Source organism: Delphinus delphis, chromosome 20 (assembly GCF_949987515.2).
Source record: "Delphinus delphis chromosome 20, mDelDel1.2, whole genome shotgun sequence".
NCBI classification, from domain to species: domain Eukaryota; kingdom Metazoa; phylum Chordata; class Mammalia; order Artiodactyla; family Delphinidae; genus Delphinus; species Delphinus delphis.
In genome coordinates this window covers 31,826,382-31,838,717 of record NC_082702.1, presented here as the reverse complement: position 1 = coordinate 31,838,717, position 12,336 = coordinate 31,826,382, and the positions used below count along the sequence as shown (strand labels likewise).

General features: G+C 46.1%; 2 protein-coding genes across 4 annotated transcripts in view; one reads left to right on the top strand and one right to left on the bottom strand.

The window, feature by feature from the left end:
• PSME3IP1 (proteasome activator subunit 3 interacting protein 1) overlaps positions 1-5,746 on the top strand; it is a 42,305-nt gene extending 36,559 nt beyond the window's left edge. For 2 of the 3 annotated variants that reach the window (XM_059999036.1, XM_059999037.1), the window contains exon 7: positions 4,498-5,746. In XM_059999036.1, the coding sequence (XP_059855019.1) occupies positions 4,498-4,715 (218 nt within the window). In that variant the 3' untranslated portion in view covers positions 4,716-5,746. The remainder of the gene's footprint in view (positions 1-4,497) is intronic. The other variant, XM_059999035.1, reaches the window with a different exon arrangement.
• A 5,115-nt stretch (positions 5,747-10,861) lies between these two features.
• Positions 10,862-12,336, bottom strand: part of CPNE2 (copine 2) — a 52,287-nt gene continuing 50,812 nt past the window's right edge. Inside the window, exon 16 of the mRNA XM_060000244.1 lies at positions 10,862-11,538. Coding sequence (XP_059856227.1) covers positions 11,431-11,538 — 108 coding nt within the window. The 3' untranslated portion in view covers positions 10,862-11,430. The remainder of the gene's footprint in view (positions 11,539-12,336) is intronic.

Genomic DNA, 12,336 nt, shown 5'->3' with positions numbered 1-12,336 from the left:
GTCATACAGTAAATCTATGTTTAAATTTTTGAGGAACAGCCACACTGTTTTCCACTGTAGCTGCACCAATTTTATATTCTACCAGCAGTATATGAGGGTTTCAGTTTCTTTACATCCTTATCAACAGTTGTTACTGTGTTTTTTATATCCATCCATTGGGTGTGAAGTGATACTTTATTGTGGTTCTGATTGGGGTTTCCCTAATGACTAATGATGTTGGCATTGTGTACTTAATGGCCATTTTTTTTATCTTCTTTAGAGAAATATCTACTCATATCCTGAGCCTATTTTAAAATTGGGTTATTTGTCTTTTTAGTTTTGAGTTGTAAGTGTTCTTTATATGTTCTGGATGCTAGACACTTGTCAGATGATTTATAAATATTGTCTCTCTGTGGGTTGTACTTTCACTTTCTTGATAGTGTTCTTTGGAGCACAAAAGTTTTACATTTTGATGACATCAATTTATTTTTTCTTTGGTTGCTTGTACTTTAAATGTCATATCTAAGAAACAGTTGCCTAACTCATGGTCATGAAGATTTACGCTTACATTTTTTTCAAAGAGTTTTATAGTTTTAACTCTTACATTTTGATCTTTGACCCATTTTGTGTTAATTTTTTGACTCAATAATTTGTTGAAAGGACTGTATTTTCTCCCACTGAATTGTCATGACACTTTGTTGAAAATCAGTTGAACAGCATGTTTGGGTTTATTTCTGGACTAACTTTTCTCTTCCATTGATTTGTATGTCTATCCTTATGCCATCACCACACAGTTTTGTTTTTGTTTGTTTTTGTTTTGTTTTATTTTTGGGCCATACTGCACGGCTTGTGGGATCTTAGTTCCCTGACCAGAGATTGAACCCAGGCCCTGGGCAGTGAGAGCATGGAGTCCTAACCACGGGACTGCCAGGGAATTCCCTACCACACAGTTTTGATCATTCTAGCTTTGTAGTAAGTTTTGAAACCAGGAAGTATCAGTCCTCCAAGTTTGTTCTTTTTCAATATTGTTTTGCTATTTGAGGTCCCTTGCATTTCCATATGAATTTTGGGATGAACTTGTCAATTCAGGCAGCTGGGATTTTGATAGGGATTGCTTGAATCTGTAGATCAGTTTGGGAATATTGCCATTTTATGGCATCTTAACAGTAGGCTAATCTGCCTTTTCAGTCTCATCTAACCTATGGGTTCTTCCTCTTTCTTAATTTATTTTTTGTTTCATTTATATTTTACTTGTGAAGAAACTGGGCCTCTGCCCTGTGGAGTTTCCTGCACTCTAGATTTTGCTACTTGCATCCCCATGGGATTCCTTTATATCCTGTGTTTCCTATAAAATGGTAATTAGGTCTAGAGCTTGGTCAATTCACGTTGATTTTTTGGCAAGATTTACTTAATATGTTGTTTTGCATTTCCTATCATCATTTTTTTTTTTTTTTTTTTTTTGCGGTACACGGGCCTCTCACTATTGTGGCCTCTCCCGTTGCGGAGCACAGGCTCCAGACACACAGGCTCAGCGGCCATGGCTCATGGGCCTAGCTGCTCCGCGGCATGTGGGATCTTCCCGGACCCGGGCATGAACCCGTGTCCCCTGCATCGGCAGGTGGACTCTCAACCGCTGCGCCACCATGGAAGCCCCATCATCATTATTTTAATTAACATACTCTTCTGTTCATTGCTTACTTACCTTGGGAATCATAGCATACCTGTGCATAAAGAGCTTCTTCATTCCTTTTTAAGGCTGTGTAGTAATCCATTGTATGGTTGTACCATAGTATATTTATTTTGTTTTTTATTGATGAACATTTAGATTGTTTCCATTCTTTCTCTATTATGATGTTTCATTAAATAACCCTGTACATGGATCATTGTTCACATTTGTAATATGTCAGGTTAAATACTTAGAAGGAGAATTATTGAGTCAGATATACATTTGTAACTTAGAAAAATATTGCCAAATTTGCCTCCTACACTGGAAGGCAAAGTCTTAACCACTGGACTGCCAGGGAAGTCCCAGTTAACTGCTTTTGGAATGAAATTTGTTTGAGTTGCAATCTCTTTTCTTTCTTGAAACTTCCTAGATAATTGGGAGATTTGGTCCTTTTGCTTAAACTCTGCTAATGCTCCTGTTGTCCAGATTCCTTGGGTTACATTTCTGTGGCTGGCTTCCATCCTTCCCTTAGGCCGGCTCTAGTCCTCCAGAGGTACTCAGAACTTGATCTTTCTTTTCTAAGATAGACCCTAAAATTCAATTCACCCTTGAAGTACTTAATAAAAGGACACATTTCACTGAGTAACTTCACATAAATTACTTTTCCGAGTAACTGATTCATACCCTTATGATATCGGGTTTTTTTGTTTTTTTTTTAAACAACCCGATTTTTCTCACAGAATACTGAAAGTATCCTTGTATGTGTGAAAATAGTAATACAATGAATGTTCAGGTAAATGAATGGTTTTTAATTTGATGTTATGTCCCAAATTTTCACATTTCCCCCACCCCCACTCCCACCCCTAAAATTTAGCCATTTGCAGTGAAACTCTGTTATGCATTTTCCTGCATTCTCACACATTGTGAATGTTGGCCTGCTCTGTGCCAGGCCGTCTGCTCTATGCCCAGGGGATGGGATAGAGAAAAAGGAGCCCTTGTCCTCCAGAGACTTAGAGTCTGAGGAGAATATGGATAAGGAGAAGATAGCCATTAGGACTGTCAGTCTTCTACAGCCTTCCTGGCTATAATACAGGGATTACAGAGGTAAGAGGGGCTGGTCCTTCTGAATTGAATGTCCTAGGATACTCTTTGAATTGTGGCATTTGGCTTTCTTAACAGTTGTCTAAATAGGTAGTTATATGTACCTAATAGTAAATTGAAAAGGGACACAAGAGTGTGGAATAAAAAGTTAAGTTTTCCCTGGTCCTCAGCCACTCAGTTGCTCTCCCCAGAGCAGCCATTGTTACCAGTTTTTAATGTATTTTTTCATACATTATCATGCATATTTAATGTCCCCCCCCAGATTATAACTTGTACTCACCCTTGCCTTTTTCATTTAACACATGGTATCTTAGAGATCATTCAATACCATTACACACAGAGATGCTTTATTCTTCTTAATGGCTGAATACTAGTCCATTACACTGGTCCTCTATTAATGAACCTTTTGGTTTCTACTGTCAACAGTGCTGCATGAACATCATTTAAGTGTGAAGGACTTAGCCGAATTATCCTACGTTCCCTCAGCAACATATATAGATGCCTACTCCTCCTTATATTGTTTATTCTTCTATGTTTAAAAGTCATTTGTTTCTTTTTCTGTGAACTATTCGTGTCTTCTGTCTACTTTTCTGTTCAGTTGTTGGTTTGTTATTGGTTTTGGAAGAACTCTTTATATCGTAAAGAAATTAGCTTTTGTGATACTTATTGTAAATATTTGCCTGTTTTCTTGTAGCCTTGTTACCTCTTGTAGCCTCTGCAATCATTGTGACCTCTCACTTTCCTACATCTCCATGTTTTCACATTACTTATCTATAGCAGCTTCCTTCCCTTATTAGTACTTCCTGTATAAGCAAATGAACTATGTATACTGGCTGTTGGAGATCTCTCTTTGCTTCTCAGTGGTATTTTTTGCTTACTCCTGATTTCATATACTTGGAACCATGTATCCTTTTCACATTTACATGAAGTGTTAGGGGTTTGTTAAGGCAAAACCCTAGAAGGTAATATGCTTGTCAGCCTGATACAGTGTTTGAACGCCAACCCTTACTCTGCGGTGAGCTCTGGGATCATTTAAATACATTATCTTTTGATTCAAATTTAGTTTAATGTTTTCTACTCTAAGTGGCCTTTAACCTTAGCTGGGTTTTGGACCTCCCTCATCAGCAAAATGGGGGATATCTATATACCAGGTTGTTGTAGTGATTAAATGAGGCTGGAAACAGGGAAGAAAAAGGGGTGGAGGAGAGTTCTTAACTTTTCCTCTAACCTTCAAGTCCTGTGTTTTCTAGGTTGAGGCTTTCTGCATGGAGGTGCTGCTGTGACTCTGGGTTTCCTGGGGCAAAAAGAGCCCCAGCTACTTGGTGATATTCTGCATGGTCTTAAAATGTTCTCTGCTGTGGCTTCAGTTTTCTCAGTTGTAAACGAGGAACATTAATATGAGGATGGCAGGGCTTCCCTGATGGCACAGTGGTTGAGAGTCCGCCTGCCCATGCAGGGGACACGGGTTCGTGCCCCGGTCTGGGAAGATCCCACGTGCCCCGGAGCGGCTGGGCCCGTGAGCCATGGCCGCTAAGCCTGCGTGTCCGGAGCCTGTGTTCCACAACGGGAGAGGCCAGAGCAGTGAGAGGCCCGCGTACCGCAAAAAAAAAAAAAAAAAATGAGGATGGCGATAGTGTTGACTACATAGGGTTGTTTTGAGGCTTCCAACATAAAGCCCTCTACACATGGAAAGCACACCATCACCTTTGGAAAAGGGTGATGAAGTAACAGTCCTGCCTCCTTTTTTGCAGAAGCCCCTTCCTGCGTGTCTCTTGGAAGCACATCTCTGAGTGGTCCCTCCATCCACTGCCCCTCCGCTGCCGTCTGTATCGGCATCCTCCCAGGTTTGGGTGCCTACTCTGGGAGCAGCGACTCTGAGTCCAGCTCAGACAGCGAAGGCACCATCAACGCCACTGGCAAGATCGTCTCCTCCATCTTCCGAACCAACACCTTCCTCGAGGCCCCCTAGTTCCTCTGTTCTTACCGCAGGGAGCTCCTCCCCAAGAATAGACTGGACAGTTTATTCTGCCTACAGGCATTACCTCCCACAGAAAAGTCCTTTGCCTGCTCCCTGTGCACACCGTGACATTTTTAACCTCATCTAAAAATGTGCCAGAATCCACTTGTGGCCTGACTTGTGTTTGTTTTCTCTTTCTACTCCAGTATGGATGCCCAAAGCTGTCCCACAGCCTCTGTCCTCACTGTTGTAGTAGGGCAGAGGTCAGGGCCCAGCAGAAATTCCACTAAGAATGCCCTGGGAAGATAGGTACCAAGCGGCTTGCAAAGGGTTTGGGTTCTGTTGCTTTCTTGTTTTTTGTTTCTTTTTTTTTTCCTTTCCCAACGCCACAAAGAAGCAAGGACAGTTATTGAACAGGTATCATTTAAAACATTCTATTCTAGACGAAGGCGCCGTTTGACTATACTGTGTTGTGGAGTGTGCAGGGGGGAGAGAAGGTCCCAGGTGATGGAATGGCGCACTGCCCTGGAACTAACCTATTCTTGATGTTGTGTGACTAAGTAAAGATTCTAAACTACATCTGCAGGGGGTGTCACTTAACACTCATGGTTCATTGTGAAGTTTTCCCTTACCCTTGGCTATTCCATCTCCCTCCACCTAATCCCATTTAAGACTCTAAACCTTAGAGAAACAAACATAGGCCTTATTTTGTTGTAGCCAGAGATCAGAAGTGCTGGTAGGTGTGTGGATGAGGTGACTTATTTCTGGCAGCTCCTGGAATTCTAATATGGCAAGCCAGGGGGACCCACCTGCATATTCTGGCTCTAACCTGTTGAGGCCCCTCTCTGTTGGCTACATTTCTAGTTGTGGCCTCTAACTATGGAAGCTGCTTCTAGACTAAAGGTGCTACGCTTGTCCTTTCCTCTGCTTTGACCTGCTGCCCTTCCTGCTCTTCCCTTCCCATACAGAGCAGCCAAGACCCAGACATGCTGCTCCACCTCCATCCCCTAAAGGGAGGCAGGGAAGGGCAGGGGGAGACAAGGTGTGGAGGCCCTGAGGACAGAGGTAGGCCATGAGCTTTTAACAACAACAAAAAGCTGTAGGCTCCCCTGCTTCAGAAGAGTGAGCCTGTACGGTTCTTTCTTCCGCTGGGTTCCTACGTCAATTGTTTCTACTTCCTTGGGTGTGAGACGGAGAGACACACACAGAATGTGTTGACACTGTGATGCTGGCAGGCAGAGAAGCTACTCAGTTTTAACGTGGGCACAGAGGCCCCTGGATCTCCTCCAAACCCACTCCTTTTCCCTCCCAAAGCAGTGACACTCTGGTGCCCGCTGGCAGATGGTGACTTCCCTTCACCCATAACCGATGGCTTGTGAATTCTTTTTCCTTTTCAGAGCTACTCTGTGCTAATTGTTCCTGACTGTCAGTACAGGCACATCAGCTCCATCCTTACAAACAAGACGTTGAGGTAAAACTGTGTAGGCACCTTCTGCTCCTCTACTTCGTTGTTCTGCAATTGTGCTGTTGCTATTACAGCCCGTACCCAGAGCAACGTCAGATCATTTCAGGAGGCAGACCGAGGAACCAAAGTCACCATCTTTATGTGGTTTGACTTTTGGGTTTCTTTTGGCCGCACCATACAGCATGCGGGATCTTAGTTCCCTGACCCCAGGGATCGAACTCATGCCCCCTGCAGTGGGAGCGCAGAGTCTTAACAACTGGGCCGCCAGGGAAGTCGCTGGTTTGACTTTTAAGAGGCCATTACTATACCTCATTGCCTCTGTCGATGTTGGGAGAAGTTGACAAAGGGTTGCAGGGATTAAAAACCTATATTAATTTGAAAGCTAATAAACCTGTCAGAGAATAAGATCTTGCTTTTCTTATACGGGATCTTGTGCTCCCACCTCCGTCCCCATCTACTGTAATAGCTAGATTGTGTCAAGGAGGTTGAGACTCATCAGACTGAGATTTCTGCTCTTGGTATCTCAGAAAAAGTTGAGAATCACCAGTGATCATTTCATCTTTCACTGTACCTGTTAGCAGAGAGCCCTAGAGCTGAGGCACAGGTTCTGTAGAAACCATGAACAGCAAAGCAGGTCTCCCAGTGGAGGAAGTCTGGTCTCCCAGTAGAAGAAGTCACCTTGGAAAACATCTAGTGTAGACTGTGTGTTTCAAACCCAAAGAAGAATAGGAAAACCTGGGATGGAAGGAAACACTGCTTTAAATCACAAGATGCAGCTCTCCTGCCTTAATAGATAATTGGGATTTTATAACTAGGTAATAAGGGATAAAAACAAGGTTTGGGGTGGTTTCTTAAAACCTGCTTGCGTTGTCCTGAGTGGTAGTCTTCTTACAACTTTGAACCATGTGAGGGAGAAAGCTTGTCTCTGAGGAATCCTATTGCCAGCTCTATCTGGATTATCTAGCTTGTGTCATACCACGGCCTCTATCTCAAGCACTTCCTGCTAGCATCTACCTTTGGCCCTGTCACCCACCTGGGTGGGGAGGAAGGGAGCATGAAATCCACAGCATCTGTTTTTCCATCTATAAAAAGCAGGGAGGGCAATGTGACTGGACCCACAGAGCTGGCTGGTGACCTGTTTATGTCTGCCTTCCCTGGGCCCAGACCCAGGAGGAGAGAAAGCTGGCTTCTCAAACACAGAGTTGGGAAGGCATTCTAGACTTTTTCAGGAGCATTCTAGACTGAAAGCCCCTAACTAGGAGTGGTTTAGGCTAGTCTCTTGGGTCCTCATTTCTTTCTATCTCGTGGGTTCTTCCCTTCTGGCTACCTCTCAGGAATCTCAACTCGGTTCCCCCTTCTGTGGCTACACCACAGTGGCTATGAGCTTGGAGCCAGACATTTACTAGCTGGATCACTTGGGCAAAGTCCTTAACCTCTCCAGGCCTCTGTTTCCTCCTCAGTAGATAGGAATCAGGACACCAACTTCCTAGTGAGGGTGAAAGAGGATCTATAAGAGCTACTTGATGTGGTATCTGATGCTCAGAAAATGGTAACCATCCTCATTAGTACTGTTACCCTCAGCCTCCCCCATTTCTGGGTAGATCGTCTAGAGCTTCTGTGGTGTTTATGGCAGGTTTATCCATCCTACTGGCATTTCTCAGTTGCAGGTAGAACACTGACATGATGACGGGTTGGATCTGGTCATCAGAGCTCCAACCACCAGCTTCTGCTGTGTGCTTCCCTCTTAGCTAAATGTTAATTGCTCAGGCACACCCAGTTCCTTGGCTCGGGTGTCCTAACCGTGGGTATGTAGCTCAGCTGTCGTCTTAAGCCCCTCCAGAAAAACAAAAAGGAGAGAGAGCTCAGCGGCAGTGCACCATCACTTGGACTTGGATCTTTCTTGATTTCTTGGCGTGCCCAGCCCACTTACACGTAACAGTATGGAATGCAAGTTCTGCTTGGTGGGAGGCTAGATCTTGGCAACACTTTCATAGTGTTGAACACAAGAAGCCAGTTGCCCATTTATGCCTTAGTGATGCTGGCAAGGGCTGATATTTTGCTCCCTTACCTGCTGCAGCAATGGTTTAGGGAAAGAGGGAGCGTCATAGCACTAATAGGCAGAAGGTGGCCCAGCATCAGTTTCACAGAGCCGTGGGCAGCACAACCCAGAGACAACCTCCACTGTGAGCTTTAGCCATCAGCTGGGCATCTACCTCACTGTTTCAGACATGGTCATGCACATCATTATCCCTTATGTCGGTTTGTTTATCGGTGAGCATTTACTGAGGGCCCACTATGGACGAGCCAGGCACTGTTTGAGATGTTTGCAGACTGTAGTGTCTTTCATCCTGAAAAAAAGTCCTGTGAAACAGCCCTTCTCTACATTTTATAGAGGAAACCGAAATTCACAGTGATTCACTGACTTGCCCAAGGTCACACAGGTAAGTATCAGAACCAGAATTTTAATTTGAGCCTTTATTTCTAAGTCGGGTTTTCTGTGGTTTCAATGAAACTTTAAAACAAATGCCGGTGCCCACGCCTCAGTGGAGGTGATTCACGGGTAAAGGAGCCTTTTAGTCAGATTTCCAAGTTCACTTTTCATCCTACTGTCCATGTGCAAGAACCAAATAGCAGCACCAAGGCTTGGTTTGTTTTTATTGAAATAGTTGACATATAACGTTAGTTTCAGGTGTACAATGTAATTATTAAATAATTGTATATATTGTGAAATGATCCATCACCACACATAGTTACCAAAACATATTTTTCTTATGAAAATTTTTGAGATCTACTCAGCAACTTTCAAATATACAATCTGCTATTATTAACTATAGTCACCATGCTGCACATTACATCCCCAGGATTTAACTTATCTTGGTTTGTTTTTTAAGTGGTGGTTTGCCTGGTCAGGAGTTCAGGACATTCCTTTCCCTGGTGAACTCAAACCAGCTGGGAGTAGAAGGCTTGTTTGACTGATCCACCCAACCTCAGGCAGAGAAGGGGGAAGAAAGATGGCTGGGTCTGCTCCCTCATGCAGCTGTGAAGTGGGGGCTGCCGGCACCACACTGAGGTAGGTGGTCCATAGGAGTTGGAGCATTTATGATGGGCCCTGATGCAAGGCAGGGAGTCTACCTTAACCCGGCCCAGTAGATGTCAGTCTCCATAGCTTCACCAATCTGGTAAATTATTCCCATGGTGGGGTGTAAGGGAGAGTTCTGCATCAGGTGTCGCCCCAATACACCCATCCCCTGAGGGGCTAAGGAGGGGATGTGGGGCTGGGAGGAGAAGGCTGTTCCACTATAGAGGCCTCTGGTCGATCAGAACTTGACAGATTCCCCCAGGCTGAGTTGGATACAAACTTCCCTGGATCTGACATCCAGCTAGACACTTCAGCTATGAAACGGGAGGGTAAAGGAAGCAGTCACGTGTTATTTCAACCATCACGCAGTCTTGCAGCTATCCTGAGCAAGGGCTGGGTGTGAACCAGAGGAGGCAGATGCGCTGGTCCTGGGTTTCTACCCACGGTGCCGAGCTGGCCTCTGGGCTTCTGTGCTGTGATTTCCCAAAGGTCCCTGAGGAAATCACGGCTCCCTGCAGTCCTGCAGCCCTCTCAGAAGTGAAGGTGTCCCTCGAGGATATTTCAGCTGGCTTTTGGTGGCCACGGAATCAGAAGAGGATTGGAAGCCTAGGATACAGATGTCCCTCGCTTGCTCCCACCAGATAAACACCGACTCCTGAGCTTACCAGGCACCTGGAGCTAGGAACTTCCCTGGCGCACCAGCCAGGTCTAGCAGACCACTGGTAAGAATTGCTGACCTGGGAGAGTAGGTCGAGATGTCTGACTGCCCAGTTTCATTGGAGGGGAAGGACAAAGTCAGCAGCAGGTTGAGCAGAAGACTCCCCCATAGTCACGGGAAGACATTCAGTGCAGTGGAGCAAGTGTGGGCTCTGTGGAGTTGGCCAGACATGGAGCTGAGTTCTGGCTCTGCCTCTAATAGATTCAGTTAGCCTCTCTGCTTGTTTCCTCATCTCTGAAATGGTCACAGGCAGGGGCTGGTGGAAAGGTTCAAGATTATGCCTGTAATGTGCTTATTAATATGAATGTGAGTTGTTGGTTGCACATGAGCCTGTGGCAAAGGGGCTGACTGGAGCTCTAAGGAGGAAGTAGACAAAAGAGAAAGATGTGTTCTTTGGAGGAGAGAAGGGAACAGGCCAGACGGCTGGGGTTTCAGAGATGCGTCACCTAGCTGGTTTCGTGAGGTTGGGCCCAAGCCCAGGGTGGGGTGTGTGATAGAAACCAACGGCTGCTGCAGCAGGGACAGAAGCAGCCCTGTTTAGCATCCTAAAGCCAAAGAGGCTTTCACATGCTGCAGACCACAGGGTGTACTCCAGTGCCTGAGAGACCTGCAGGAGGAGCACATGGGTGGCAGCGACTGCCACTGCTGTGGTGGAGTGGGGTACATAAGACAGCGTGGACCACGAGGAAGAAGGGTGGGGCACCGTGTGCTGTTGGCTGGGCCAGCATGGGCTCTGCTGGGGCCTAGAAGGCTGGGGAGGGACCGTGCATTTCATTGCCCCACAGATATTTATTGAGCAAGTATGATGTGCCAAATTCTGTGCCAGTTTAACAGCTGCATTACTGTTTGTGTGGAATGCATGTCCCCAAGTAGAGGTGATTATACCAATTTCACAGGCTTGCTGGGGGGAAGGGGTTTTCATGTTTCCTTTCCCAGATCAGTGAGCCCATCAGGTCCCAGCTGAGGAAGGAGCTGACACAGGGACATCTGAAACTCCTTTATTACCCTGAGTATAACAAGTAGAACACGATCACAGTATTAAAAAACAGAGTAGGAATTAGGTGCAGGCTACCACACAGCATGCACCAGGGGGACACATTCCTTTGAGTCTGCAGCTAGTTACTTGGAAAAAGCCAGTTATGATTGTAAAAATTTTATTCTCTTTAATAACAATTCCACTAAAATTATACAAAGTACATTCAATACTTAAGAGTGGCAAGGGTGGGGAGAGGAGGAGAGGAAGCCGGTTTGGCCTGGAAGTATCATCAATCGACTCCAATAAAGGAAGCCCAGCTGGGCTGCAGGAAGTTGGGGGTGTGGAGGTCCAGTTGTAGAAAATAAAAATGTGGATCAGTTTAAAAGAAAAAAAAAAAAGGCCACCCACAAGGAAGCAGGGTGAGCGTGCATGTTCCTGGGGAGGGTGGGAGGCCCAGCCGGCATGCTGCTGCTGGGTGGGGGCTGGCACTCAGGCAGGCTCCGAGTTGGTGGGGGGCAGGTTTTTATGCTTGAAATACTGAACAACTTGTTGGGGCAGCTCTGCCAGCACAGCTTTCGCCAAGGTCTCTTTTGCCGCCTGCAGGGTAGGGTGGAGAGAGGAGAGAGAAAGGATCACTGGATGAAGTGGTGAGGGGCACCATGCCCAGGGAGCTGGTATAGAAGGTGTCCCTGGAGGACAAAACCAGAGCAGAGGACCAGAGCTGTCTAAAACTAGCGTTCCTCAGCCCAGCCCAGGCCTGAAATCCCACCCTTAGCAGTGCTCTCCTTCACATTAAGTGCAGCTCTTACCTGAGCACTCGAGGTGCCTAGGAGTAACGTTTCAGGATGAATGTGTCTATGGGAGGCTTTTGGGGGAAAGAGATGGTGGAGGTGAGCTGCACGGCCTACTCATCCGGCAAACATTTCCTGAGCACCTTCTTGGCTGGTATTAAGGGGTTGTGACTGTCTGATTCACTGCTCGGCACCCAGTCACAGGCTGGGCACACCAGGAGCTCGTTCAGTGTCCATGCAGTGCCTGGGTGGCCAACACCCAGCATTTGTCCTCAGGAAGCTCACGTTCGAGAGGAAGGAACTGAACTAGCTCAGGCAAACCCAGAGGGTACTGGGCAGAGATGTGAGCACCAGTGGTTACAAATCGGAGTGGCCAGTTCTTGCTGGGACTGGCTCCCAGGACCTGAGCCACAGCACCCTGAGGCTTACAGCTGAGGCAGCCGAGGCCAGGAGGAAAGGTCACGGACTTGCCCGAGGCTATACAGTGTGCCTCTGGTCAAATGAAAGCTAGGCGCCAGGCTGGCATCTGACAGACTGATCCCTCTGGGGCTGCCTGCGGGCCCAGCTGCAAGGACAGCAACCAGGGAGCTAATGCCAGCCTCCT